General features: G+C 46.3%; 1 protein-coding gene across 8 annotated transcripts in view; it reads right to left on the reverse strand.

Moving 5' to 3' along the window:
• Positions 1-5,690: 5,690 nt before the first annotated feature.
• Positions 5,691-27,922, reverse strand: part of LOC311589021 (uncharacterized protein MSANTD5) — a 40,192-nt gene continuing 17,960 nt past the window's right edge. For 3 of the 8 annotated variants that reach the window (XM_084767269.1, XM_084767267.1, XM_084767268.1), the window contains exons 4-9: positions 27,021-27,326; positions 20,641-20,896; positions 19,544-19,673; positions 18,463-18,550; positions 13,142-13,441; positions 11,004-11,678 (exon numbers count right to left, since the gene is read on the reverse strand). In XM_084767269.1, the coding sequence (XP_084623395.1) occupies positions 11,416-11,678; positions 13,142-13,441; positions 18,463-18,550; positions 19,544-19,673; positions 20,641-20,896; positions 27,021-27,326 (1,343 nt within the window). In that variant the 3' untranslated portion in view covers positions 11,004-11,415. Of the gene's footprint in view, positions 6,652-11,003; positions 11,679-13,141; positions 13,442-18,462; positions 18,551-19,543; positions 19,674-20,640; positions 20,897-22,348; positions 22,605-23,276; positions 23,365-24,227; positions 24,358-25,311; positions 25,568-27,020; positions 27,327-27,922 lie in introns of those variants that run through there. The other 5 variants (XM_084767272.1, XM_084767273.1, XR_014776392.1 and 2 more) reach the window with 4 other exon arrangements.

A 27,922-nucleotide genomic window follows, 5' to 3' on the forward strand; every position in this document is an offset into this window, starting at 1 on the left:
GGCATTATATCTCCATTATAGTATACCCAGCCTACTATGCTGGAGACTCTACTTTAGTCTCAGCAGAGGAGACATTAATAGAAGGTAATTTATGTACAGTGTTCTGCCTGCATATAGGCCTGTACTCCAGAAGAGGGCACAAGATCTCATTATAGAAGGCTGGGAGCCACCATGTGGTTGGTGGGAATTGAACTCAGGACCTCTGGAAGAGCAGCCAGTGCTCTTAACCTTTGAGCCATCTCTCCAGCCCAAAGGCAAGTGTCTTAGTGAGTCTTCTATGGCTGTGAAGACACACCACGACCAAGGCAATTCTGGTCAAACAAAGCATTTAATTGGGGCAGGTTTGTTTCCTAGAGGCAGGCATCTTGCAAACTCAGCATGGAGAATGCGGAAGGGGAGCATTCTGGGAACTTCCCTCATAGAAAAATTACAGCTCTGAATTTTGAGGTCTTTCTCCGAAGCTATGGATGTGTCTGTAGGTCATCACAGACTCTGCCTCAGTCAGGCACCACAGTGAAAGATACTTATCAACGTTTTTGGCATAGCCATCCCCATTTTCACAAATGTGTCTATGTGATGGCCATTTTCTGTAGGTCTGTGGGGTTTAGAAAATCACCAACTTATCAATTTTTACATTATCTATCAATAGAATCATATCCCTTTTCTCCTAAGATGTATAGTCCTGTGCTAAATTAGACTAAATATTTGACCACGAGTTGGTCAATTAACTTGCATTATTTACTTATCCTAAACAGATGGTAATTGAAACTTTAAAAATACTGGAAGAAAATATTGTACAATCCCTGAGTTGTATGGGCACAATAGCACATACCAAATTGTTTTCTCTCTCTCTCTCTCTGTCTCTCTCTCCCTCCCTTCCTCTGTGTGTGTGTGTGTGTGTGTGTGTGTGTGTGTAACAAAGTAACCTTAAATTGTATCAATACATCAAAATTTATACCTATGTATTAAAATAATCTTATTTAATATAAGAACACCCCTAAGTTGAAGAATAGATAAAATAGTCTACTTTTGGTCTTATTATTCCTATAAGATACTTCTATATGCTCCTTTTGTGTTTTCAAGCTCTATCTCAGTACCTTTTAAAAAACGATAGACAGAAGAGAGATATCCCTGGATCTAACCTTTTTTTTTCTCTCTGAACAAAACCATTGATGACTTATAAGCAATGCCCTTTAATCCCAGCACTCGGGAGGCAGAGGCAGGTAGATCACTATGAGTTCCAGGCCAGCCTGGTCTACCAAGTTAGTCTAGGACAGCCAAGGCTACACAGAGAGTCTTTGTCTCAAAAAACCAAAAAACCAAACCAAACCAAATAAAAACCCTTATAACCATCTCCAAATGACAATAAACTCCATTTTATTTTTACAGAAGGAAGTGTTTGTTTTGGCTTATGGTTCTAGAGGGAGAGCCACAGTGGTTGTTAGAAACAACAGCCAGTACCTAGAGCAGGAAGCAGAGAAATCTCATCTTCAACTACAAGGCACAACAGGGAACTGGATGTGGGGAGATGCTTTTAGCCCTCAAAACCTGCCCTCCTTGATGCACTTCCTCCAACAAGGCCATTCCACCTCCCCAAAACTCCCTAATTGGGGACCAGGTGTGCAAATGCCTGAGCCTGGAAGGACCTTGATTATTTAAACCACCACAACTCAATTTAAGGAAACTGTTTACTTTTTTACATGTACATTTATATTATTACACATCCATACGATAAACGACCATGAGCTTCTATATCCCAAGGAAACAACCAAAAACCAACCCTATCTCCCTTAAGGGAAATGGGTCATTGCTTTCAAGGTTGCTTCTCAATAATTTTTGGACCAGGAATGCCTTTTGGGGAGCCTAAATAAACTTAAAAACATTGGCTAAGTAAGATAGCAATAGTGTTTGTAGTCAAGTCTGTAAATGTTGAGAACACTGATGCTTAATAGAAGTCCTGTTTGGAACAGTCTAAAATGCTGGACCAACTGACATCAACAGCTTTCTTCTCAGCTCTCCTGGGAATGAGCAGGCTGTGGTGAGGGACAGTAACCGCAGCAGTTGAGGATGGAACTTTTGAGTCAGTGTCTCAGCATTCTGCAGGATGAATCTGGTCAGGTCAGATCCAGCATCATCAGTGTCTGGTTCTGAAAACATATATTTTCTCACATGTAATATACAGTACTACAATTAATAATATAGGAGATGTGAAAGATGTTATAAAGCCAGTCTCAGAGCTATTTCCATGTAGTGGGTTCAGCAATGTAAGTTATGTGCGTGTTCTGTAGTTTGAAGTCATTAAATATAGACTGATTTACTTTAGCAGTCTCTCTTCTTCCTAGGGCTGTTTCATTTGACCTCAGTCAAAAAGGATGTATAATATTACCATGACCAATGAACATACAATCATTATCATATTGAAACCAAAACAAGACCCAAAAGTCCTCCTCTGGGCTCTGTGGCAGCTGTCACATTAGGACAAACAGCTACCTGTCCCACATGAGATTTCCTCAGGTCTAAAGGGATAAGCTGGCTGGCCAGAGCAATAGAAAAGGCATTACCTTAAAGAATCTATTTTGAACTCCTCTAAGCATCTCTAGGCATCTTGTACATGGGTTTTTATCTTTGTTGTGGCTAATTTCATCCTTCCCTTTTCCCCATATGGAATGGGCAGTTTTTCCTTCATAGCCTTTGTGTTTGGGGACCTAACATAGGTTGGCATGTATTTTGTAACCTCCATAATTCCTTCTGTCTCTTTGTGCTAGGCATGAGCACCACCTGTTCCCCATGATAGTGTCTCAAGTTTAAAGGGAGAAGCAGGCTTCTAAAGCATCCTGACACCTCACCTTAGTCAGTGCCCCACCAAGCACCATGGAACTGAATGCAGGAGGTGTAATTGCCTACACCAGCTCCTCCAGCTCTGCCTCCTGTCACAGCCAGGGTTCTGAGCACAGTTTCCATTCCCTTGCTCATCAATTCTATGTGCATGTACACCTGCATGCCAGAAGAGGGCATCAGATCCCAGGATAGGTGGGTGTGAGCCGCCATGTGCTTGCTGGGAATTGAACTCAGGACCTGTGGAAGAGCAGACAGTGCTCTTAACCACTGAGCCATCATCTCTCCAGCCCCATTATATCTTTTTGGTTTTCGAGACAGGGTTTCTCTGTGTAGCCTTGGCTGTCCTGGAGTGGATTTGTAGACCAGGTTGGCCTTGAACTCACAGTGAACCTCTGCCCCTGCCTCCCCAGTGCTGGCAGTGCTGGGATTAAAGACGTGTACCAGCATGCCTATCTTTTGTGTATATGTGTGTCGGGGGGGGGGATTTTTTGTTTGTTCGTTCGTTCGTTTGTTTTTTGTTTTGTTTTGTTTTTTGGCCTGGCCTCGACCTTTAAGCTCATGTGCTGCCTCTGCATCCCTATGCTGGGATTAAAGGCATGTGCCATCATGTCCGGCAAACCCATGTATTTTAGAATACATCTTTTATAAACTCTGCAGCTGAGGGTAATACATATTTCAGAGTTTCAGCTTTCCCTTTGTGCTAATGACAGTGTTGCTGTGGCCGCTTACCTGCCACAGGTGGTTGGCAGATTTGGATTCTATATGCAGGATGAAGTTATGTTTAGGGAAACCTTGTTACCCTATTAGCATGTCTGTGCCAAGTCCACTTTTTTTCTTGCCCTAAATCACACTGCAGGGATTTCTTTCACATTTGAGTTATATAATTTGAAAACATTTTAGTGACTGACCTAGGTACAGGCTTAGAGATTGTGGTAGGAGTGGTAGGAAAAGCTAAAGATTCCTGAACATCCTTACTTTATCCTGGAAAATAAAAATTACCACTGGGAGGCAGAGGCAGGTGGAGCGACGTGAGTTCGAGGCCAGCCTGGTATACAAAATGAGCCCAGGACCACCAAGGCTACACAGAGAAATCCTGTCTAGACAAACCAAAAAAGAAGAAGAAGAAAGGGAAAAGAAAATAACAGGAATAACAGGTACTTGTATTGGGGTTAAAACTACTTTCTGTGTAGTGCTTGGATTACATGAAATGATAGTCATGGAGAACATGCTTTACTATTCTAAGCCTGTTACTTTTGTGACATGTACCCAGAAGGCCTTATTTTGTAGTTTAACTTGGTTGCTACAGCAGGTGAGTATCTTTGATACAGTTGGTGGTGGCCCACGCCTTTAATCCCAGCTCTCAGGAGGCAGAGGCAGGTGCATCACTGTGAGTTAAGGGCCAGCCTGGTCTACAAGGCGAGCCCAGGACAGCCAGGGCTACACAGACATACACTAGGGACCATCGCTGCTGCTTATGTTCAGTGGGTATGGACTTCACGGGATATACAGCATGGTTGGTGAATCCTTTACATTGATAGCATTGTCCTCTTATATATTATTCTAGAATTAACAAATGCATAGTTTTGTTCTAATGGGGATAGAAAAATTTTTGCAGTAATACTGAAACAGCAAAGATTATGTTGATTCTTCGTTTTTGCCCTTTACATAAGTGACTTTATAACATGGATCTTTAAAGCAGTTAAGTCTTTGGAAACATGTCACCAGGATGTTAGTATTGCTTGCAATGCTTTATTTGGGGTTACTATATACATGTACACTCTTAAATATAAGCATGTAGATTTGCATTTCATCTTGTAAATTTTTATTCCAACAAACTCTTCCCATAGTAATGGGAAACAAAAGAAAAGTCTAAGTTTGGGACCACTTGTCCCATTTCGTACTCTGACATAGCAGCCCTGTCCATACTTTTTTGAATTTAGTGGTTGTTACAGCATTTAGCAGGGTCCTTTCCAGAAATAGCTGACAGGCATCTTGTACCCAGAGAGCCCTGAGCTCCAGCTACTGTCAAGTTTCTGTTCTCTATCAGGAAGAGTTTTGTTCCTTCCTCCATTTTGCCTGCCTGTACCTTAGTGTTGCATCCCTTGGCTTTCTCCCTCTCTCTCCCTGATCTTCTGTAGAGAAAGCATGGAAAACCATGATCACCATTACCCATCATGCAACCTGGTCCATGACAGCAACCAAAACAAAGTCAGAGAAAGTCCAAGTGTCCTGGACCGTGGCACCTTAGAGAGAGACCATAGCAGTCTCTATTTTTTAATTTATTTTGTTAATTATTTATTTTATGTATGTGAGTGCTCTAATCTGCATATTCACCTGCAGGTCAGAAGTGGGCACAAGATCTCATTACAGATGGCTGTGAGCCACCATGTGGTTGCTGGGAATTGAACTCTGGACCTCTGGAAGAGCACTCAGTGCTCTTAACCCCTGAGCCATCTCTCCAGCCCTCTATTTTTTAATTTAGATGGCAAATTTCATTCCCCACCTCCACTTGTAAGTTTTCTGGCCTCTCAGTTGCAGTTTTCTAACCACACTGCCTCTGGAGCCACCATTGCTCTGTGAGAGTTCAGCCACAAGCAGCAGCCAACCTGGGTGTGTTAAGTCCTTTCCCTTTATGTCCCATATGCCCACAGGAAGCTGCCTTTTGTCTGTGGGTGAGAATAAGTGTCTCTATTAAAGAGACCTGTGGGAGACAGTTTTTGATTCAATCGTATTTTGGTTTTCAGCTTCAGTTCTTTTGGTAAGAAATGGCCTTTCACTCACATCTTCTCAGATCAAGCCCCATGTTTAACCACTTTTTAAATAACTATTAACAATGAACATTCACTCATATATTTAATAAAAACCTCCTTTATTTGTTAATTCATAATATCTGCCAAATAATCACACATCAAGGCAATGATTCATTAAAAATTGAGCACAAAGCTGACCATGATAATTAATCTATTATCCCACTATCAGTTACTCTTCCTCCCATCCAAGGTCCCAGGCACTTGCTTTCTTCTCTTCTGTGGATTCTGTCCATCCTCTTCCTCTCTTGCTCTCTCTCTTCAAGTCCCAGGTGCTGGGATCTCACTCTCTTCCCCTAGCTTGTGTAGGTCTCCTCTCCTTGTCTTAGTCTGCTTGGATGATGCTCTTCTCTGTGGTTTGGCCCGGAATAATGTTCCTTTCCCTGGCTTAGGCTGACTGGATGATGATACTGTCTCTGGTGCAGCCCAGCTGCATGATGCATCCTTCACTGGCATGGCCTGGCTGGATGATGCATCCTTCACTGGCATGGCCTGGCTGGATGATGCATCCTTCACTGGCATGGCCTGGCTGGATGATGCATCCTTCACTGGCATGGCCTGGCTGGATGATGCATCCTTCACTGGCATGGCCTGGCTGGATGATGCATCCATAACTGGCATGGCCTGGTTGGATGATGCTCTTCTCTGTGGTCTGGCTTCTTTGAATAATGTTCCTCTCTCTGTCACAGGCTGGGTGGACGATGCTGTTCTCTCTGGTGCAGCTAGGCTGGATGATGCATCCATAACTGGCATGGCCTGTTTGGATGATGCTCCTCTCATTAGTCTGGCCTGTTTGCATGATGTCTCCATCACTGACATGGCCTGTTTGGATGATGACTCTGTCACTGGCATGGCCTGGTTGGATGATACACCCATCATTGGCATGGTCTGGGAGGAGGGTACTCCTCTCATTTGCATGGCCTCCTTGAATATTCTCAGAAATGAACTCCTCTGATTTTTCTGTCATATTTTTCAGCACTAGGTCTTGATAACATTTAAATTATTCCTGAGAAGAAAGAATAGTTTTAATCTTTTTAAGAAATGATTCATCAAGCTAGGCAGTGGTGGCACACGCCTTTAATCCCAGCCCTTGGGAGGCAGAGGCAGGTGGATCCCTGTTAGTTCGAGGCCAACCTGGTCTACAGAGTCCAGCACAGTCGAGGCTAACAAAGAAACCCTGTCTTGAGAATCCCCCCGCCCAAAAAAAAAAGAAAGAAAGAAAAAGAAATGTTTCATCATTTTTAAGGAGCCTTAATTTATATACTTAATACATATAATGAATTTTTATATGGTTATGTTTTTGCTTTTGTTTTGTTTTGTGGGTTTTTTTTTCCTCTTATTTTTTGTTTTTCTAGACGGGGTCTCTCTGTGGCCTTGGCTGTCCTGGACTCACTTTGTAGAGCATGCTGGCCCCAAACTCACAGCGATCTGCCTGCCTCTGCCTCCCTGTTTTTGGGTTTTGAGACAGGGTTTCTCGGTGTAACCCTGTCTGTTCTGGAATTCACTCTGCAGAGGAAGCTGCCCTCTAACACAAAGATGTGCCTGCCTCTGCCTACCAAGGGCTAATATATAACACGTATGCCATCACACAGATATTTTTTCATTGTTATTTTTAGTTATGCTTCTGTGCACTGGCTGCAGTGTCCATAGAGCATAGAAGGAGACATTAGGTCACCTGTAGTTGGAGATACAGGCCAGTGCTGGGAATTGAACTCTTGCCGTCACAGGAACAGTCATTGCCCTTAACCACTGAACCACCTCTCCAGCCCCAGACATTTACCTTTGACTCAGTTTTGGAGACAGGGCCAGTATAGTCTGTGCCAGGGATAGAACCCAGAACTTTTTGAAATTCAAGGCCATCACTCTGTCAACTGACCCCATCACCTTTAGCCAGAGAGTTGGATAATAAAGTGATGGGTCCAGAGGAGAAATGTACCATCCTCACGTGAGAAAGCTGCTTACTAATTTCTCACAGATATTTAATATGCTCTTTCAGCCTCTCTGTCCTCGGTCCCTGAGGTAGATGATTTGAGAATCTATCAGTGGCTGGAGCAGACAGCGTGCTCCCACCCTAGATCACAAGACAGTAAGAAAAGATGGCTCTGGATTGTCAAGGACAATATTCTGAGCCCTGTGTGGTGGCCTACTCCAGGAGCCCAGTTCATGGGAAATAGAGGCAGAAGAGGCAGGAGTTCAAGGCCATCTTCAGCTATGCAAGTGTGAGGCTAGCCTAGGCTAAATATGACTCTGGTTCAAAAAAAAAGAAAACAATAGAAAATAAATAAATAGTAAAAAAAAAACAGCCTACTCCCACATACTTTGTTTATCACTACAACACAAGAGAATATAGGAACCAACTCCTTTAAGAAAGGGCCCTAGCCAGTCCATACTGGGGCATGCCTTTAAATCCTAGATTCAGCAGGCAGAGGCAGGTAGATCCCTGAGTTCAAGGCCAGACTGGTCTACAGAGTGAGTTCCAAGGCCGTCAGGGATAGATAGAAAAACACAGTGTGCAGGGAACAGAACAAGAAAGAATAAAAAGAAGGGAAGGAAGGAAGGAAAGAGGAAGAGAGAGAGAAACAAAGATTCCCACTGAGCCCTGTTGGCCTCAAGTCAGGCTTGCCTTCACACTGCATAGCTGATATGTGCAATCCTCTAGGGAGCCTTAGTGTATCTGAATAAAGTTAGTGGGTAAGCAAATAAACAACTCAGGAGCTAGAGAAATGGTTCAGAGGTTAGGAGCACTGTGTGCTCTTCCAGAGGTCCTGAGGTCAACTCCCAGCAACTGCTTGGTGGCTCACAACCATCTATAATGAGATTCTGTGCCCTCTTCTGGCATGCAGGTGTACATGCAGACAGAATACTGTATACATAATAAATAACTACATCTTTGAAAAAAAGAAAAGAAAAGACTCATTCCTCTCTATCATCCACTCCTGAACGATGCCATGGTCAATAAACAGGAATTATTTGATTTTAAAAAGCCCAGCCACTTGTACTACCACCACTCAGGAGACAAAGGCAAAAGCCAGCCTGACCTACATAGCAAGTTCCAGGCCATCCAAGGCTACACAGTGAGACCCTACATCCATAATACAGTCATATCAATGCATTATTGACAGTGAAGCATGGGCATATGCCTGTAAGGCAGCACTTTGGGATGTGACAGCAGGAAGACCCTGAGATCAAGACAGGCCTCAGAGCGGGATGACGTTGGCATATGCTTTTAATCCCAGGCCTTGTGAGGCAGAGGCAGGCACATTTCTGTGGGTTCCAGGCCAGACTAGCCTATAGAGTGAGTTCCAGGACAGCTGAGGTATGTCAGGGACTGGCCAGGATCTTGGGGACTAATTAAAATTTACATTGTGCGTACAGACCCCAAAGTTCAGGACAGGTAAAAAAAATAAATGGGACTCCAAAAGAGACCTTGACTAAATTGACCATTGAGACTGGCTTAAAAGATTAGAGATGCCTCCTACCCTTTGCTCTATTCAGAGCCAAAAACACTCTCTCACGATTTAACCTGACCCCCTATAAAATCCTGTATGGGGGACCATGCCCTTTGTCTACTATGCTTAATTCTTATCAACCTTCTGCTTCCAAAACTGACTCACAGGCCCGCCTTAAAAGACTCCAGGCAGTTCAAGCCCAAGTTTGGGCTCCACTGGCCGAAATTTACAAGCCTGGCCACTCTCAGACAGCAGGACATCCCTTCCACGTTGGTGACTCTGTCTACATCCGTTGACACCAGTCTCAAGGACTCGAGTCTCCCTGGGAGGGGCTTTACGCCATCCTGCTCACCACACCCACCACTCTGAAGTTCAACAGAATAGCCGCCAGGGTTCATGCCTCTCACGCCAAAGCTGTCCCAGCGACTCTTGACTCCGCTCTAGAGACACCACGATAGCAGCTCCATCATTCCCAAGATCCACTCAAGATAAGACTTGACCAGTCCGGCTGGTCAGTTATTGGGGGGCCAAGGAGGGTCGCAACCTGTGAATAAAGAACGGGCGAGAGAAAGGCAGAGCCCAAGGAAACCGTAGCTTGTCAAGAGCCGTTTATTGAAGGTGAGGGCAGGCTTTTTTAAACCTGCTTCAGGGAGGGCGGGGGTAGGCGAGGAGGGTAATGGAAAAGTACAGAATCTTCTGGGGTTGGGCCCCGGGAACATCTGCAGGGAGAGGGGATTTCCTAGTTCGGGGCAAAGCAGGATGTCTCTGTGGTTATCTCAGGGTCAGATCATTCTCTTCTCAGGGCTAAGCTGGATCCCTTGCGGGCCTTGTGGGTGGCCAAGCAGGATGTTTGCTGCAGGTGCTGAATGGGTGGAGGTCAGCCCCGGGCCGTTTAGTTCCTGGCAAAGACTTACCCGATTACGGGATTGACTATGAGTATTCTGCTTCTCACCCTTGTACCCTGTTTTGGCTGTAACTCAGGCTCTGATCCTAACTCAACAGTACCAAACCCTCAGAAATGGGGACATGCCTTAAGATTAAGGCCAGTTAAAACCTCAAGGGGGGATTGTAAGGCTCTCTCTATCTCAGCCTAAGCCTGGGACAGTGACCCAGACAAGCTTGGGAAAGTGACCCAGAAAAATTTAAGGCCAGTTTCAGTTTCTGAGATCAAGGGGGCCAACTAAGATAAACAATTTCAACTAAGGTAAAAAAAAATTCTCAGAAAAATACCATCTACAAATTCCCCAACACCCCTCGTTGCCAAGAATAGCCCCCGAGACCAACGACCACTGCAATAGTCAATAACATTTAGACAAGCACCCCTAGCGACCACCAGAGCCAATCCTAACATAGGGCACACAGCCCCTCCTGACCTTTTCAGTTTTAGCCTTTAAAAGTAGCCTGTAACAGTGACTCAGGGTGCCTCCGCCTCTCGAGTGAGTGCTGAGGTCCCCTGACGCACGTCAGCAATAAACCTTATGCTTTTGCATCAACACTGTGGTCCTCGAGTGGTCTCTGGCGACGGCCCCCTACTACCCGAGTGGACTCTAGGGTCCAATAGAACTTCTCACTTCAAATAATTAAGCAAAGACCTCACAGGTGTGCAAAGCCACTTTAGGGCTTTAGCTGTAACCATCACTAGCACAGCTACATTAGGTTAAAATAGGTGACAATGGATCTGGAGAGACAGCTCATTGGTTAAGAGCACTGGCTGCTCTTCCAAAGGTCCTGAGTTCAGTTCCCTGCAACCACACAATGGCTTATAGCCGTCTATAATGAGCTCTGGTACCCTCTTCTGGACTTCGGGTGTTAGGTGCAGGCAGAACACTGTTACGTAAATAAATCTTTTAAAATAATGGTGGTAATGTCCCTTGACATTCATTCAGTATCTGAAACTTAAATATCTAGGTTAGCTTTTATATTCTTTTAATTGACATTACATCACTCCAGCCCCCAGATCCATCTCAAGCTCCAGACTAGTTTCTATTGCATTGAATTGGAGGCTGTGAGACACTGATCATAAGTTCCTTAACAAGAAGGCTAGGGAATGAAAAGGTGTTGAGTGGACACAGAGGCTGCCCTTGTAGTATGGGAGACAGTGTCAGGAGTCTGGAGGAGACAGAGAGCAAAGGGCAGGTGCCAAGTCAGCTAGGAATGACCCCCCCAACCAGTAAGTACCACATCCACTGCCCACCTGTACTTATGACCCTCAACAGTAGTGACAAGATAAGGGAGGAGGAGCAGGAGGAGGAGGAAGACAAGGAGGAGGGCGAGTTCCTTCATTGACATCTTCATGGAAGACCTGGGTTGTTGTCAGAATTTCACCATGGCTGGAGGCTGGTGTCTGCAGGGACAGAGGCAGGAAGTAGGGGTGGAAATGTCAGTGGATAGTGGGGGCCCCAGGGATCCCATCTGGGAACCAGTGAGTCTTCCGTGGACATCGTCGGTGGTGGGTTCCATTGAGGCTCTCCAGAAGGTGCAGGGATGCCTAAACTCCAAGGATGGTACTCGGGAGGCAGGAATGCCATGGGAGGTTGAGGATACATCGGAAACTGGAGGTTACCAGCCCCATCATAGGGAGGATCTAAGAGGAGAAGAAACAGAGATCATATGTAGAGGAATGTTAACTCACAACATGGCTGACGCGTCAAGAGATCACATCCAAAGATGTAGATCTGTGTGGTTTGGCTGGGATACAAATGCTCTTTCAATCCAGGAGACAGAGGCAAACAGACTTGAGTTCAAGGCCAGCCTGGTATAGAGCAAATATCAGATAAAGAAAAGCTTAGGCCCAGGTGTGCTGGTGCATGCCTTTAATGCCAAACAAAGGTAAAGTTAGTTTAGAACGGAGCACCCATGTTTGAAAGCGATGTACAATCTAGTGGCCGAAAGGGTGACGAAGCATAAAAGAATTGACAGAAGAGGATAAGCCAAACCCTTCTGAGAAGAGAGAGGAAAGGGAAGCTACTTACAAAGCAGGGTTTTTCTTTATTGTTTTCTTGTTTGTTTGTTTCATTTTTAGACAAGTTTTCTCTGTTTAGCCTTGGCTGTACTGGAATCACCTTGTAGACCAGGCGGCCTTGAACTAGAGATGGCCCAGCTTGTGCCTCTTGAGTGCTAGGATTGAAGGCATGTGCCAGCATGCCCAGATTTTTCTTTTCTTTTGTTTTTAATTTATTTACAAAGCAGGTTTTTGTGTAAGACTTAATAATTTGTTGTTTCTATACAGCATTCTGCCTGCATATGTGCCTGCTTGCACGAGAAGGGAACCAGATAACATTATAGACAGTTTTGACTTAGCACGTTGTTCCTGGGTATTGAACTCAGGAACTTTGGAAGAACAGGTAGTGCTCTTAACTATCTCTCCAGCCCAGGAAGCAGTTTTACTAGAACAGTAATAGAGACATAGGTTGCAGACAGAGAACTCAGGTGAAGACTGAACGAGCCAGGAAATGAGAAGAAGCCAGAAGATCAGAGCAGATTTTTGAGCTAGTTTGAGGAGAAGCAGGCCAATTCTGGCCAACAGAGAAGCTGGATTAACTGTGTCCTCTGAAAGAAGAGTTTGAGGCAGAACAGCTGAGTTCAACCAACCACAGCTCAGAAATAACAAGGAAGGATGAGCTGCCTAAGCAGGAAGTGTCAGAGGCTGAAAACATTCTAGGCCTGGGTTGGATTGTTTGCAGCCCATAGGCTTCTAGGACCAGGCCTAGGCAGCAGGAGGCAGTAAGCTTCCCAGACCACAGCTGAGCCAGGAGAGTAAAAGTTCCTTGTATAGTCATAAGCATGGCACTCTCCCTCTCCCTGAATCAGGCTAAGTAATCTGTTGGCCTGTTTGTCATAGTCAACTATGTATGGAGTCCAAATTTCATCCCCTTAGGGTGACAGTAAAAAGACACAGAGAGAGGCCAGACTTTCCTGCTATGTGCAATAGAGGCCTGTGGGAAAGGAGCTTCCCTCCACTGTGTGCTCTGCTCTGTGCTCATGAAGGACAGGACAGCTGATGCCACTCTCTAGAGGACCTCAACAATCTGTCCAGAAGACACTCACTTGGCACTTGGCTTCTCAGGTCCCTGGGGCCCAGAATCCTGTACAGGGCCTCTGCATATGGGGAGAACAAGGGTTGAGTCCCTGGTCTCTCATTATGGAGAGTCTTGTGCATGGTGAGCAGCAGGTTGAAACAGCTTGTCCAGCTCTTCTTCAGGCCCATCTGACCCAGGCGATGGCAAATCAGTCTGGTCTTCTTGTGGATCTTCCCGCCTGGATGGCCGACTTCCTGCTCAACATCTTCCCACTCCTGCAGGAAGACCCTGATTTCAGGATCCGTCCAATGGTCATGGGAAAGACCTGCTAGGGACAGAGGGATGTGATGAGTGTTGTGACATCATGCAGAAGCTCATCTGAACATTTCTTATGGACTCTTCCTGCACACTGAGCAGCCAGAAGTGACCTCATGCAGTCACCAAGAGATTATGCCACCAGCCCAGGACTGAGCAGCTATACGGCTCTTTATGTTTGTTATTTTGGTTTTTGTTTTTGTATTTTTTTTAGACAGGGTTCGTCTGTGTAGACTTGGCTGTCCTAGACTCACTTTGTAGACAAGGCTGGCCTCAAACTCACAACGACCCACCTGGCTCTGCCTCCCGAGACCTGGGATTACAGGCCTCTGTCACCAGGCCTGGCCATCCGGCTCTTAACACACACTGCGACACTGTAAGTGTCTTCAGTTTTAGAAATAAATCTCAGGATGCAAAGAGATCTCACAGGACAAGTGCTACCTGGGAACGCTGTGCCTACACAGACTCATGACCACCTCTGACCCAGGGAGGCTCTCACAGTTTCTGAAACTTTGGGTCTTCTGTGAGGGCAGAGACCTGGCACCACAGAGTGCCAGTCTACCCTTGTCACAGCTGTGGGCATCTGGAGTCTTGCATATACTGACAAGCCATAGAACTAAGAAATACACAAGAAGAGTTTGGTTTGAGCACAGACTTGACTCTGCATACCTGAGGCCCTTTGGTCTTTCTGCCTCTGCCTCCGTCTCTGCTGCACGTTGGCGCCTTGGGTGTTTCTCGGTCTTCGGACTTGCTTTGCTTCTCTCTGTGCAGAAATGGATACATAAAATATTAAAACAGTTCTCATGCAATGGGAATCTCTGTCTCTGTGCTGTGCATGGACTCAGGAGCCTGCCTCTTGCATCCAGGTGCTGGCTCATTGTCACCTCATGAGAAAGCTTGGTCCGGAAGTTTAACCAGGGAAAAACTCCAGTGAATAGTGTAGGTGCCCTTGATGGAGTGAAAGATAAGAACAGAAGCACCTCTTCTTTCAGAAGGCCTCAGCCTCTCTCTCCAGCACACTTTCTCCCCAATCTCCTTTCTGTTCTCCATGGGCTAAAAATTGCAAATTGCAGATGTGTTCCCATTCAGAACATTTAATGATGATTTGCCATATACATTCCCTTGGGTGCACAATGAACACGGTACCAGAACATTCCAGGAGGCTTCCTATGAGGACCCAATGACCTCACATCCAAGTGGAGTGGAGAAGCACAGCAGAGACACAAACTGAAGCTGTGAGCCTTCTGAGATGAGTTGAAGACAAACAGCACAGCCATCCTCCAGAAAACACAGGAGTGGATCCCCCAACTCACCTGCATTTTTGGCTCCTGAGCTTCCTTTGCTCCACTGAGCTGGGAACTAGGATGTGCTGTGTCTTGAAGGGCGCAACAGAGTCTGGAGTGTGGACTGAGAGCTGTGCTCACTTCTGCAAGGCTGAGAACCCTGTGGAGAAGCGGCCCTTTATAAATCTCTGGATGTGAGTGGAGTAGGCCCATGCTACAAGATATTAGGGTGGGCCAGCAGAAGGTCAGCCTGAGCTCTTAATCCCATCTCAGGAGGCTGAGGCAGGAACCAGATTTGTGGATATCTTGAGCCTGACACGGAGTCTCAATTTAATTAACCCAAGAGTCTAATTAAAACCGAGGTCAACTAATTCAAGTTTCTTTCTTTCTTTCTTTTGATTTATTTATGTATTATTTATACAAGCCTTGCCAGGATGTACACCAGATCTCATTATAGATGGTTGTGAGCCACCATGTGGTTGCTGGGAATTGAACTCAGGACCTATAGAAGACCAGATGGTGCTCTAACCTCTCAGCCATCTATAATGAGATCTGGTGCCCTCTTCTGTCCTTCTGATGTTGTGCAGGCAAAACACTGTTACATAAATAAATCTTTTTTCAAAATGGTGGCAATGTCCCTGGACATTCATTCAGTATCTGAAACTTAAATATCTAGGTTAGCTTTGATATTCTCTTAATTGATTTACATCACACCAGCCCCCAGATCCATCGCAAGCTCTGAATAGTTTCTATTGCATTGACTTGGAGGCTGTGAGACACTGAACCTAAGTTCCTTAACAAGAAGGCTAGGGAATGAAAAGGTGTTGAGTGGACCCAGAGGCTGCCCTTGTAGTATGGGAGACAGTGTCAGGAGTCTGGAGGAGACAGAGGGCAGAGGGCAGGTGCCAGGTCACCTAGAAATGAACTCCCTGCAGTAAGTACCACATCCCCTGCCTGCCTGTACTTATGACCCCCAACAGTAAAGACAAGGAGAAGAGAGGAGGAGAGGAGGAGGAGATAGACGAGGAAAAAGAGAAGGAGGAGGAGGAGGAGGAGGAGAGAGTTTCTTCATAGACAGCTTCATGGAGGACTTGGGTTGTTGTCAGAATTTCACCATGGCTGGAGGCTGGTGTCTGCAGGAACAGAGGCAGGATGTAGCGGTGGAGCCATCAGATAGTGGGGGCCCCAGGGATCCCATCTGGGAACCAGTGACTCCTCCCTGGACATCATCAGTGGTGGGTTCCATTCAGGCTCTCCAGAAGGTGCAGGGATGCCTAAACTCCAAGGATGATACTCGAGAGGCAGGAAGGCCATGGGAGGTTGAGGGTACATTGGAAACTGGAGGTTACCAGCCCCATCATAGGGAGTTTCTGAGAGGAAAAGAAACAAAGAGATCATATGTAGAGGAATGTTAATTCACAACATGGCTGTTCTGGCAACAGATCACATTTAAAGATCTAGGTCTATGTGATCTGGCTGGAATACAAACACTCTTTCAATCCAGGAGACAGAGGCAAACAGATTAGAGTTCAAGGCCAACCTGGTGTAGACCTCATATCAGGTAAAGAAAAGCTTAGGCCCAGGTGTGCTGGTACATGCCTTTAATGCCAAACAAAGGTAAAGTTAGTTTAGAAGGGAGCACCCATGTTTGAAAGCTATGTCCAATCCAGTGGCAGAAAACGTGACTAATCATAAAGATTTGAGAGAAGCCGATAAGCCCAACTTGCCTGAGAAGAGAGAGGAAAGCAAAAACAGGGCTTTTCTTTTTTGTGTTTGTAGTTTGTGTTTTTTGCTTTATTTTGATACAGGTTTTGTCTGTTTAGCCTTGGCTGTCCTGACTCACTTTGTAGACCAGGCTGGCCTCAAACTCAGAGATCCCCCTGCTTCTGCCTCTTGAGTGCTGGGATTAAAGGCATGTGCCAGCACACCCAGATTTTTCTTTTCTTTTGCTTTTAATTAATTTATAAATCAGGGTTTTTGTAAGACTTATTAATTTATTATTTATATACAGCATTTTGCCTTCATATGTGCCTGCTTGCAGGAAGAAGGCAGCAAATTCTATTATACATGGTTGTGAGCCACCACGTGGTTCCTGGACATTGAACTCATGAACCTTGGAAGAACAGGCAGTGCTCTTCACCATGTCTCCAGCCCAGGAAGCAGTTTTACTACAACAGTAATAGAGACATGTGTTGCAGAGAGAGAACTCAGGTGAAGACTGAAGGAGCCAGAAAAGGGCCAGAAAATCAGAGCAGATTTCAGAGTTAGTTTGAGGCCAAGTAGAGCAATTCTGGCTGACAGAAAAGCTGGATTAGCTGAGTCATCTGAGAGAAGAGTTTGAGGCAGAACAGCTGAGTTCAACCAACCACAGCTAAGAAAGAACAAGGAAAGGTGAGCTGCCTAAGCAGGAAGTGTCAGAGGCTGAAAACATTCTAGGCCTGGGTTGGATTGTTTGCAGGCTACATGCTTCAAGGTTCAGGCCTAGGCCAGCAGGAGGCAGTAAGCCTCCCAGACCACAGCTGAGCCAGGAGAGTAAAAGTCCCTTTTACAGTCATAAGCATGGCACCCTCCCTCACCCTGAATCAGGCTAAGTAACCTGTTGGCCACTTTGTCATAGTCAACTATGTACTAGTCCAAATTCCATGCCCTTGGGTGACAGCAAAATGACACAGAGAGAGGCCAGACTTTCCTGCTATGTGCTATAGAGGCCTGTGGGAAATGGCCTTCCCTCCACTGTGTGCTCTGCTCTGTGCTCATGAAGGACAGGCCAGCTGATGCCACTCTCTAGAAGAGGACCTCAACACTCTACCCAGAACACTCACCTGGCACTTGGCTTCTCCGGGCCCTTGGGGCCCAGGATCTTGTACAGGGCCTCTGCATGAGGAGAGAACAAGGGTTCGATCCCTCGTCTCTCATTACATACAGTCTTGTGCAGATTCTGCATGGTTAGCAGCAGATTGAAACAGCTTGTCCAGCTCATCCTCAGGCCCTGTTGACCGAGGCGCTGGCAAATCAGTCTTGTCTTCTTGTGGATCTTCCCGCCTGGGTGGCCGACTTCCTGCTCAACACCTTCCCACTCCTGCAGAAAGACCCTGATTTCAGGATCAGTCCATGGGCCATGGGAAGGACCTGGTAGGGACAGAAGGATGTGATGAGTGCTGTGACATCATGCAGAAGCTCATCTGAACCTTTCTTAGTGACTCTTCCTGCACACTAAACAGCCAGAAGTGACCTCATGCAGTCACCAAGAGATTATGCCACCAGCCCAGGACTCAGCATCTACACTGCTCTCCTTTTTTCTTTGTTTGTTTTTGTTTTTTGAGACAGGGTTTCTCTGTGTAGGCTTGGCTGTCCTGGACTCACTTTGTAGACCAGGCTGGCTCAATCTCAGAACGATCTACCTGCCTCTGCCTGTCACCAGGCCTGGCCATCCAGCTCTTAGCATGCACCGGGACACTGTAAGTGTCTTCAGTTTTAGAAATAAATCTCAGGATGCCAAGAGATCTCACAGGACAAGTGCTACCTGGGAACGCTTTGCCTACACAGACTCATGACCACCTCTGACCCAGGGAGGCTCTCACAGTTTCTGAAACTTTGGGTCTTCTGTGAGGGCAGAGACTTGGCACCACAGAGTGCCAGTCTACCCTTGTCACAGCTGTGGGCATCTGGGGTCTTGCATATACTCACAAGCCACACAATAAAGAAATACATAAGAAGAGTTTGGTTTGAGCACAGACTTGACTCTGCATACCTGAGGCCCTTTGGTTTTCCTGCCTCTGCCTCCACTGCACATTGGCTCCTTGGGTGTTTCTGGGTCTTCGGACTTGCTGTGCTTCTCTCTGTGCAGAAATGGATACATAAAATATTAAAACAGTTCTCATGCCATGGGAATCTCTGTCTCTGTACTGTGCATGTACTCAGGAGCCTGCCTCTTGCATCCAGGTGCTGGCTCATTGTCACCTCATGGGAAAGCTTGGTCCTGAAGTTTAACCAGGAAAAACTCCAGTGAATAGTGTAGGTGCCCTTGATGGAGTGAAAGATAACAAACAGAAGCACCTCTTCTTTCAGAAGACCTCAGCCTCTCTCTCCAGCTCCCCAATCTCCTTACTGTTCACCTTGGGCTAAAAATCCATCTTCAAATCTCATAATAATGAACTCCAACTATTCAAGAATACTAAGGGACCAGACAAACATTGGGAACCAGTATTTCTGCAGCCCATATCACATCACAGGGGTGCTTGGTGGGTGGCCATGATCCCAGCTCTTTCCTGAGAGGTGTAGGGAGGCTCACACATTCAGCGTCCTTCTTGACTACGTAGTGGGTTGTGGGCTAGCCATCAGATCAATAAGATCCTGCCTCAAGTGGGGTTTGGTGACCCATGCATTTAATTTCTGCACTTGGGTGGCAGGGGGAGGTAGATCTTCATGAGTTTGAGGCTAACCTGGCTTACAAACTGAGCCCAGGACAGCCAGGGTTAAATGTCTCAAAATCCAAAATACAACCAAACTAAGAAGATGCTGCCTCAACTAACTAAAGACTAAAAATCCAAGAACAAGTTTAGTGTTGCTTCTTGTGCCTTTGCAAATTGCAGATGTGTTCCCATTCAGGGCATTTAATGATGATTTGCCATATACATTCCCTTGGGTGTACAATGAACACGGTACCAGAACATTCCAGGAGGCTTCCTATGAGGACCCGATGGCCTCACATCCAAGTGGAGTGGAGAAGCACAGCAGAGACACACTCTGAGGCTGTGAGCCTTCTGAGATGAGTTGAAGACAAACAGCACAGCCATCCTCCAGAAAACACAGGAGTGGATCGCTCAACTCACCTGCATTTTTGGATCCTGTGCTTCCTTTGCTCCACTGAGCTGGGAACTAGGATGTGCTGTGTCTTGAAGGGCGCAACAGAGTCTGGAGTGTGGACTGAGAGCTGTGCTCACTTCTGCAAGGCTGAGAACCCTGTGGAGAAGCGGCCCTTTAAAAATCTCTGGGATGTGAGTGGAGTAGGCCCATGCTACAAGATATTAGGGTGGGCCAGCAGAAGGTCAGCCTGAGCTATTAATCCCATCTCAGGAGGCTGAGGCAGGAACCAGATTTGTGGATATCTTGAGCCTGACACGGAGTCTCAATTTAATTAACCCAAGAGTCTAATTAAAACCGAGGTCAACTAATTCAAGTTTCTTTCTTTCTTTCTTTTGATTTATTTATGTATTATTTATACAAGCCTTGCCAGGATGTACACCAGATCTCATTATAGATGGTTGTGAGCCACCATGTGGTTGCTGGGAATTGAACTCAGGACCTATAGAAGACCAGATGGTGCTCTAACCTCTCAGCCATCTATAATGAGATCTGGTGCCCTCTTCTGTCCTTCTGATGTTGTGCAGGCAAAACACTGTTACATAAATAAATCTTTTTTCAAAATGGTGGCAATGTCCCTGGACATTCATTCAGTATCTGAAACTTAAATATCTAGGTTAGCTTTGATATTCTCTTAATTGATTTACATCACACCAGCCCCCAGATCCATCGCAAGCTCTGAATAGTTTCTATTGCATTGACTTGGAGGCTGTGAGACACTGAACCTAAGTTCCTTAACAAGAAGGCTAGGGAATGAAAAGGTGTTGAGTGGACCCAGAGGCTGCGCTTGTAGTATGGGAGACAGTGTCAGGAGTCTGGAGGAGACAGAGGGCAGAGGGCAGGTGCCCGGTCACCTAGAAATGAACTCCCAGCAGTATGTACCACATCCCCTGCCTGCCTGTACTTATGACCCCCAACAGTAATGACAAGGAGAAGAGAGGAGGCGCAGAAGGAGGAGAGGAGGAGGAGATAGATGAGGAAAAAGAGGAGGAGGAGGAGGAGGAGGAGGAGAGAGTTTCTTCATAGACAGCTTCATGGAGGACTTGGGTTGTTGTCAGAATTTCACCATGGCTGGAGGCTGGTGTCTGCAGGAACAGAGGCAGGATGTAGCAGTGGAGCCATCAGATAGTGGGGGCCCCAGGGATCCCATCTGGGAACCAGTGACTCCTCCCTGGACATCATCAGTGGTGGGTTCCATTCAGGCTCTCCAGAAGGTGCAGGGATGCCTAAACTCCAAGGATGGTACTCGGGAGGCAGGAAGGCCATGGGAGGTTGAGGGTACATTGGAAACTGGAGGTTACCAGCCCCATCATAGGGAGGTTCTGAGAGGAGAAGAAACAGAGAGATCATATGTAGAGGAATGTTAATTCACAACATGGCTGTTCTGGCAACAGATCACATTCAAAGATCTAGGTCTATGTGATCTGGCTGGAATACAAACACTCTTTTAATCCAGGAGACAGAGGCAAACAGATTTGAGTTCAAGGCCAACCTGGTGTAGACCTCATATCAGGTAAAGAAAAGCTTAGGCCCAGGTGTGCTGGTACATGCCTTTAATGCCAAACAAAGGTAAAGTTAGTTTAGAAGGGAGCACCCATGTTTGCAAGCTATGCCCAATCCAGTGGCAGAAAACGTGACCAATCATAAAGATTTGACAGAAGCCGATAAGCCCAACTTGCCTGAGAAGAGAGAGGAAAGCAAAAACAGGGCTTTTCTTTTTTGTGTTTGTAGTTTGTGTTTTTTGCTTTATTTTGATACAGGTTTTGTCTGTTTAGCCTTGGCTGTCCTGACTCACTTTGTAGACCAGGCTGGCCTCAAACTCAGAGATCCCCCTGCTTCTGCCTCTTGAGTGCTGGGATTAAAGGCATGTGCCAGCACACCCAGATTTTTCTTTTCTTTTGCTTTTAATTTATTTATAAATCAAGGTTTTTGTAAGACTTATTAATTTATTATTTATATACAGCATTCTGCCTTCATATGTGCCTGCTTGCAGGAAGAAGGCAGCAAATTCTATTATACATGGTTGTGAGCCACCACGTGGTACCTGGACATTGAACTCATGAACCTTGGAAGAACAGGCAGTGCTCTTCACCATGTCTCCAGCCCAGGAAGCAGTTTTACTACAACAGTAATAGAGACATGGGTTTCAGAGAGAGAACTCAGGTGAAGACTGAAGGAGCCAGAAAAGGGCCAGAAAATCAGAGCAGATTTCAGAGTTAGTTTGAGGCCAAGTAGAGCAATTCTGGCTGACAGAAAAGCTGGATTAGCTGAGTCATCTGAGACAAGAGTTTGAGGCAGAACAGCTGAGTTCAACCAACCACAGCTAAGAAAGAACAAGGAAAGGTGAGCTGCCTAAGCAGGAAGTGTCAGAGGCTGAAAACATTCTAGGCCTGGGTTGGATTGTTTGCAGGCTACATGCTTCAAGGTTCAGGCCTAGGCCAGCAGGAGGCAGTAAGCCTCCCAGACCACAGCTGAGCCAGGAGAGTAAAAGTCTCTTTTACAGTCATAAGCATGGCACCCTCCCTCACCCTGAATCAGGCTAAGTAACCTGTTGGCCTCTTTGTCATAGTCAACTATATACTAGTTCAAATTCCATGCCCTTGGGTGACAGCAAAATGACACAGAGAGAGGCCAGACTTTCCTGCTATGTGCAATAGAGGCCTGTAAGAACTGGCCTTCCCTCCACTGTGTGCTCTGCTCTGTGCTCATGAAGGACAGGCCAGCTGATGCCACTCTCTAGAAGAGGACCTCAACAGTCTACCCAGAACACTCACCTGGCACTTGGCTTCTCCGGTCCCTGGGGCCCAGGATCTTGTACAGGGCCTCTGCATAAGGAGAGAACAAGGGTTCGATCCCTGGTCTCTCATTATATAGAGTCTTGTGCAGATTCTGCATGGTTAGCAGCAGGTTGAAACAGCTTGTCCAGCTCATCCTCAGGCCCTGTTGACCGAGGCGCTGGCAAATCAGTCTGGTCTTCTTGTGGATCTTCCCGCCTGGGTGGCTGACTTCCTGCTCAACTACTTCCCACTCCTGCAGGAAGACCCTGATTTCAGGATCAGTCCATGGGCCAAGGGAAGGACCTGGTAGGGACAGAAGGATGTGATGAGTGCTGTGACATCATGCAGAAGCTCATCTGAACCTTTCTTAGTGACTCTTCCTGCACACTAAACAGCCAGAAGTGACCTCATGCAGTCACCAAGAGATTATGCCACCAGCCCAGGACTCAGCATCTACACTGCTCTCCTTTTTTCTTTGTTTGTTTTTGTTTTTTGAGACAGGGTTTCTCTGTGTAGGCTTGGCTGTCCTGGACTCACTTTGTAGACCAGGCTGGCTCAATCTCAGAACGATCTACCTTCCTCTGCCTGTCACCAGGCATGGCCATCCAGCTCTTAGCATGCACCGGGACACTGTAAGTGTCTTCAGTTTTAGAAATAAATCTCAGGATGCCAAGAGATCTCACAGGACAAGTGCTACCTGGGAACGCTGTGCCTACACAGACTCATGACCACCTCTGACCCAGGGAGGCTCTCACAGTTTCTGAAACTTTGGGTCTTCTGTGAGGGCAGAGACCTGGCACCACAGAGTGCCAGTCTACCCTTGTCACAGCTGTGGGCATCTGGGGTCTTGCATATACTCACAAGACACAGAATAAAGAAATACATAAGAAGAGTTTGGTTTGAGCACAGACTTGACTCTGCATACCTGAGGCCCTTTGGTTTTCCTGCCTCTGCCTCCACTGCACATTGGCTCCTTGGGTGTTTCTGGGGCTTCGGACTTGCTGTGCTTCTCTCTGTGCAGAAATGGATACATAAAATATTAAAACAGTTCTCATGCAATGGGAATCTCTGCTCTGTGCTGTGCATGTACTCAGGAGCCTGCCTCTTGCATCCAGGTGCTGGCTCATTGTCACCTCATGGGAAAGCTTGGTCCTGAAGTTTAACCAGGGAAAAACTCCAGTGAATAGTGTATGTGCCCTTGATGGAGTGAAAGATTAGAAACAGAAGCACCTCTTCTTTCAGAAGGCCTCAGCCTCTCTCCAGCACACTTTCTGCCCAATCTCCTTTCTGTTCTCCATGGGCTAAAAATTCGTCTTCAAATCTCATATAATGAACTCTAACTATTCAAGCATACTAAGGGACCAGACAAACATTGGGAACCGAGGATCAATAAGGTGCTGCCTCAAGTGGGGTTTGGTGACCCATGCATTTAATCCCTGCACTTGGGTGGCAGGGGGAGGTATATATTCATGAGTTTGAGGCTAACCTGGCTTACAAACTGAGCCCAGGACAGCCAGGGTTAAATGTCTCAAAATCCAAAATACAACCAAACTAAAAAGATGCTGCCTCAACTAACTAAAGACTAAAAACCCAAGAACAAGTTTAGTGTTGCCTCTTGTGCCTTTGCAAATTGCAGATGTGTTCCCATTCAGGGCATTTAATGATGATTTGCCATATACATTCCCTTGGGTGCACAATGAACACGGTACCAGAACATTCCAGGAGGCTTCCTATGAGGACCCGATGGCCTCACATCCAAGTGGAGTGGAGAAGCACAGCAGAGACACACTCTGAGGCTGTGAGCCTTCTGAGATGAGTTGAAGACAAACAGCACAGCCATCCTCCAGAAAACACAGGAGTGGATCCCCCAACTCACCTGCATTTTTGGCTCCTGAGCTTCCTTTGCTCCACTGAGCTGGGAACTAGGATCTGCTGTGTCTTGATGGGCGCAACAGAGTCTGGAGTGTGGACTGAGAGCTGTGCTCACTTCTGCAAGGCTGAGAACCCTGTGGAGGAGCAACACTTTATAAATCTCTGGGATGTGAGTGGAGTAGGCCCATGCTACAAGATATTAGGGTGGGCCAGCAGAAGGTCAGCCTGAGCTATTAATCCCATCTCAGGAGGCTGAGGCAGGAACCAGATTTGTGGACATATTGAGCCTGACACGGAGTCTCAATTTAATTAACCCAAGAGTCTAACTAAAACCAAGGTCAACTAATTCAAGTTTCTTTCTTTCTTTCTTTTGATTTATTTATGTATTATTTATACAAGCCTTGCCAGGATGTACACCAGATCTCATTATAGATGGTTGTGAGCCACCATGTGGTTGCTGGGAATTGAACTCAGGACCTATAGAAGACCAGATGGTGCTCTAACCTCTCAGCCATCTATAATGAGATCTGGTGCCCTCTTCTGTCCTTCTGATGTTGTGCAGGCAAAACACTGTTACATAAATAAATCTTTTTTCAAAATGGTGGCAATGTCCCTGGACATTCATTCAATATCTGAAACTTAAATATCTAGGTTAGCTTTGATATTCTCTTAATTGATTTACATCACACCAACCCCCAGATCCATCGCAAGCTCCGAATAGTTTCTATTGCATTGACTTGGAGGCTGTGAGACACTGAACCTAAGTTCCTTAACAAGAAGGCTAGGGAATGAAAAGGTGTTGAGTGGACCCAGAGGCTGCCCTTGTAGTATGGGAGACAGTGTCAGGAGTCTGGAGGAGACAGAGGGCAGAGGGCAGGTGCCAGGTCACCTAGAAATGAACGCCCCGCAGTTAGTACCACACCCCCTTCCTGCCTGTACGTATGACCCCCAACAGTAGTGACAAGGAGAAGAGAGGGGGAGAAGGAGGAGGAGGAGGAGGAGGAGGAGGAGGAGGAGGAGGAGGAGGAAAAGGAGAGTTTCTTCATAGACATCTTCATGGAAGACTTGGGTTGTTGTCAGAATTTCACCATGGCTGAAGGCTGGTGTCTGCAGGAACAGAGGCTGGATGTAGCGGTGGAGCCATCAGATAATGGGGGCCCCAGGGATCCCATCTGGGAACCAGTGACTCCTCCCTGGATATCATCAGTGGCGGGTTCCATTCAGGCTCTCCAGAAAGTGCAGGGATGCCTAAACTCCCAGGATGGTACTCGGGAGGCAGGAAGGCCATGGGAGGTTGAGGGTACATCGGAGACTGGAGGTTACCAGCCCCATCATAGGGAGGATCTGAGAGGAGAAGAAACAGAGAGATCATATGTAGAGGAATGTTAATTCACAACATGGCTGTTCTGGCAAGAGATCACATTCAAAGATCTAGGTCTATGTGATCTGGCTGGAATACCAATACTCTTTCAATCCAGGAGACAGAGGCAAACAGATTTGAGTTCAAGGCCAACCTGGTGTAGACCTCATATCAGGTAAAGAAAAGCTTAGGCCCAGGTGTGCTGGTACATGCCTTTAATGCCAAACGACTGTAAAGTTAGTTTAGAAGGGAGCACCCATGTTTGAAAGCTATGTTCAATCCAGTGGCAGAAAACGTGACCAATCATAAAAGATTTGAGAGAAGCCGATAAGCCCAACTTGCCTGAGAAGAGAGAGGAAAGCGAAAACAGGGCTTTTCTTTTTTGTGTTTGTAGTTTGTGTTTTTTGCTTTATTTTAATACAAGTTTTCTCTATTTAGCCTTGGCTGTCCTGACTCACTTTGTAGACCAGGCTGGCCTCAAACTCAGAGATCCCCCTGCTTCTGCCTCTTGAGTGCTGGGATTAAAAGCATGTGCCAGCACACCCAGATTTTTGTTTTCTTTTGCTTTTAATTTATTTATAAATCAGGGTATTTGTAAGACTTATTAATTTATTATTTATATACAGCATTCTGCCTTCATATGAGCCTACTTGCAGGAAGAAGACACCAGATTCTATTATACATGGTTGTGAGCCACCATGTGGTTCCTGGGCATTGAACTCATGAACCTTGGAAGAACAGGCAGTGCTCTTCACCACGTCTCCATCCCAGGAAGCAGTTTTACTACAACAGTAATAGAGACATGGGTTTCAGAGAGAGAACTCAGGTGAAGACTGAAGGAGCCAGAAAAGGGCCAGAAAATCAGAGCAGATTTCAGAGTTAGTTTGAGGCCAAGTAGAGCAATTCTGGCTGACAGAAAAGCTGGATTAGCTGAGTCATCTGAGAGAAGAGTTTGAGGCAGAACAGCTGAGTTCAACCAACCACAGCTCAGAAAGAACAAGGAAAGGTGAGCTGCCTAAGCAGGAAGTGTCAGAGGCTGAAAACATTCTAGGCCTGGGTTGGATTGTTTGCAGCCTACAAGCTTCCAGGGCTAGGCCTAGGCCAGCAGGAGGCAGTAAACTTCCCAGACCACAGCTGAGCCAGGAGAGTAAAAGTCCCTTTTACAGTCATAAGCATGGCACCCACCCTCACCCTGAATCAGGCTAAGTAACCTGTTGGCCTGTTTACCATCGTCAACTATGTACTAGTCCAAATTCCATGCCCTTGGGTGACAGCAAAATGACCCAGAGAGAGGCCAGACTTTCCTGCTATGTGCTATAGAGGCCTGTGGAAAACGACCTTCCCTCCACTGTGTGCTGTGCTCTGTGCTCATGAAGGACAGGCCAGCTGATGCCACTCTCTAGAAGAGGACTTCAACAGTCTACCCAGAACACTCACCTGGCACTTGGCTTCTCGGGTCCCTGGGCCCCAGGATCTTGTACAGGGCCTCTGCATAAGGAGAGAACAAGGGTTCGATCCCTCGTCTCTCATTACATACAGTCTTGTGCAGATTCTGCATGGTGAGCAGCAGGTTGAAACAGCTTGTCCAGCTCATCCTCAGGCCCTGTTGACCGAGGCGCTGGCAAATCAGTCTGGTCTTCTTGTGGATCTTCCCGCCTGGGTGGCCGACTTCCTGCTCAACTACTTCCCACTCCTGCAGAAAGACCCTGATTTCAGGATCAGTCCATGGGCCATGGGAAGGACCTGGTAGGGACAGAAGGATGTGATGAGTGCTGTGACATCATGCAGAAGCTCATCTGAACCTTTCTTAGTGACTCTTCCTGCACACTAAACAGCCAGAAGTGACCTCATGCAGTCACCAAGAGATTATGTCAACCAGCCCAGGACTCAGCATCTATACTGCTCTTTTTTGTTTGTTTATTTGTTTGTATTTGTTTTTTGAGACAGGGTTTCTCTGTGTATCCTTGGCTGTCCTGGACTCACTTTGTAGACCAGGCCGGCCTCAATCTCACAACGATCCACCTGCCTCTGCCTGTCACCAGGCCTGGCCATCCGGCTCTTAGCATGCACCGGGACACTGTAAGTATCTTCAGTTTTAGAAATAAATCTCAGAATGCAAAGAGATCTCACAGGACAAGTGCTACCTGGGAACGCTTTGCTTACACAGACTCATGACCACCTCTGACCCAGGGAGGCTCTCACAGTTTCTGAAACTTTGGGTCTTCTGTGAGGGCAGAGACCTGGCACCCCAGAATGCCAGTCTACCCTTGTCACAGCTGTGGGCATCTGGGGTCTTGCATATACTCACAAGACACAGAATAAAGAAATACATAAGAAGA

Source organism: Acomys minous (assembly GCF_964271855.1).
Source record: "Acomys minous genome assembly, chromosome: 18".
Classification (NCBI taxonomy): Eukaryota; Metazoa; Chordata; class Mammalia; order Rodentia; family Muridae; genus Acomys; species Acomys minous.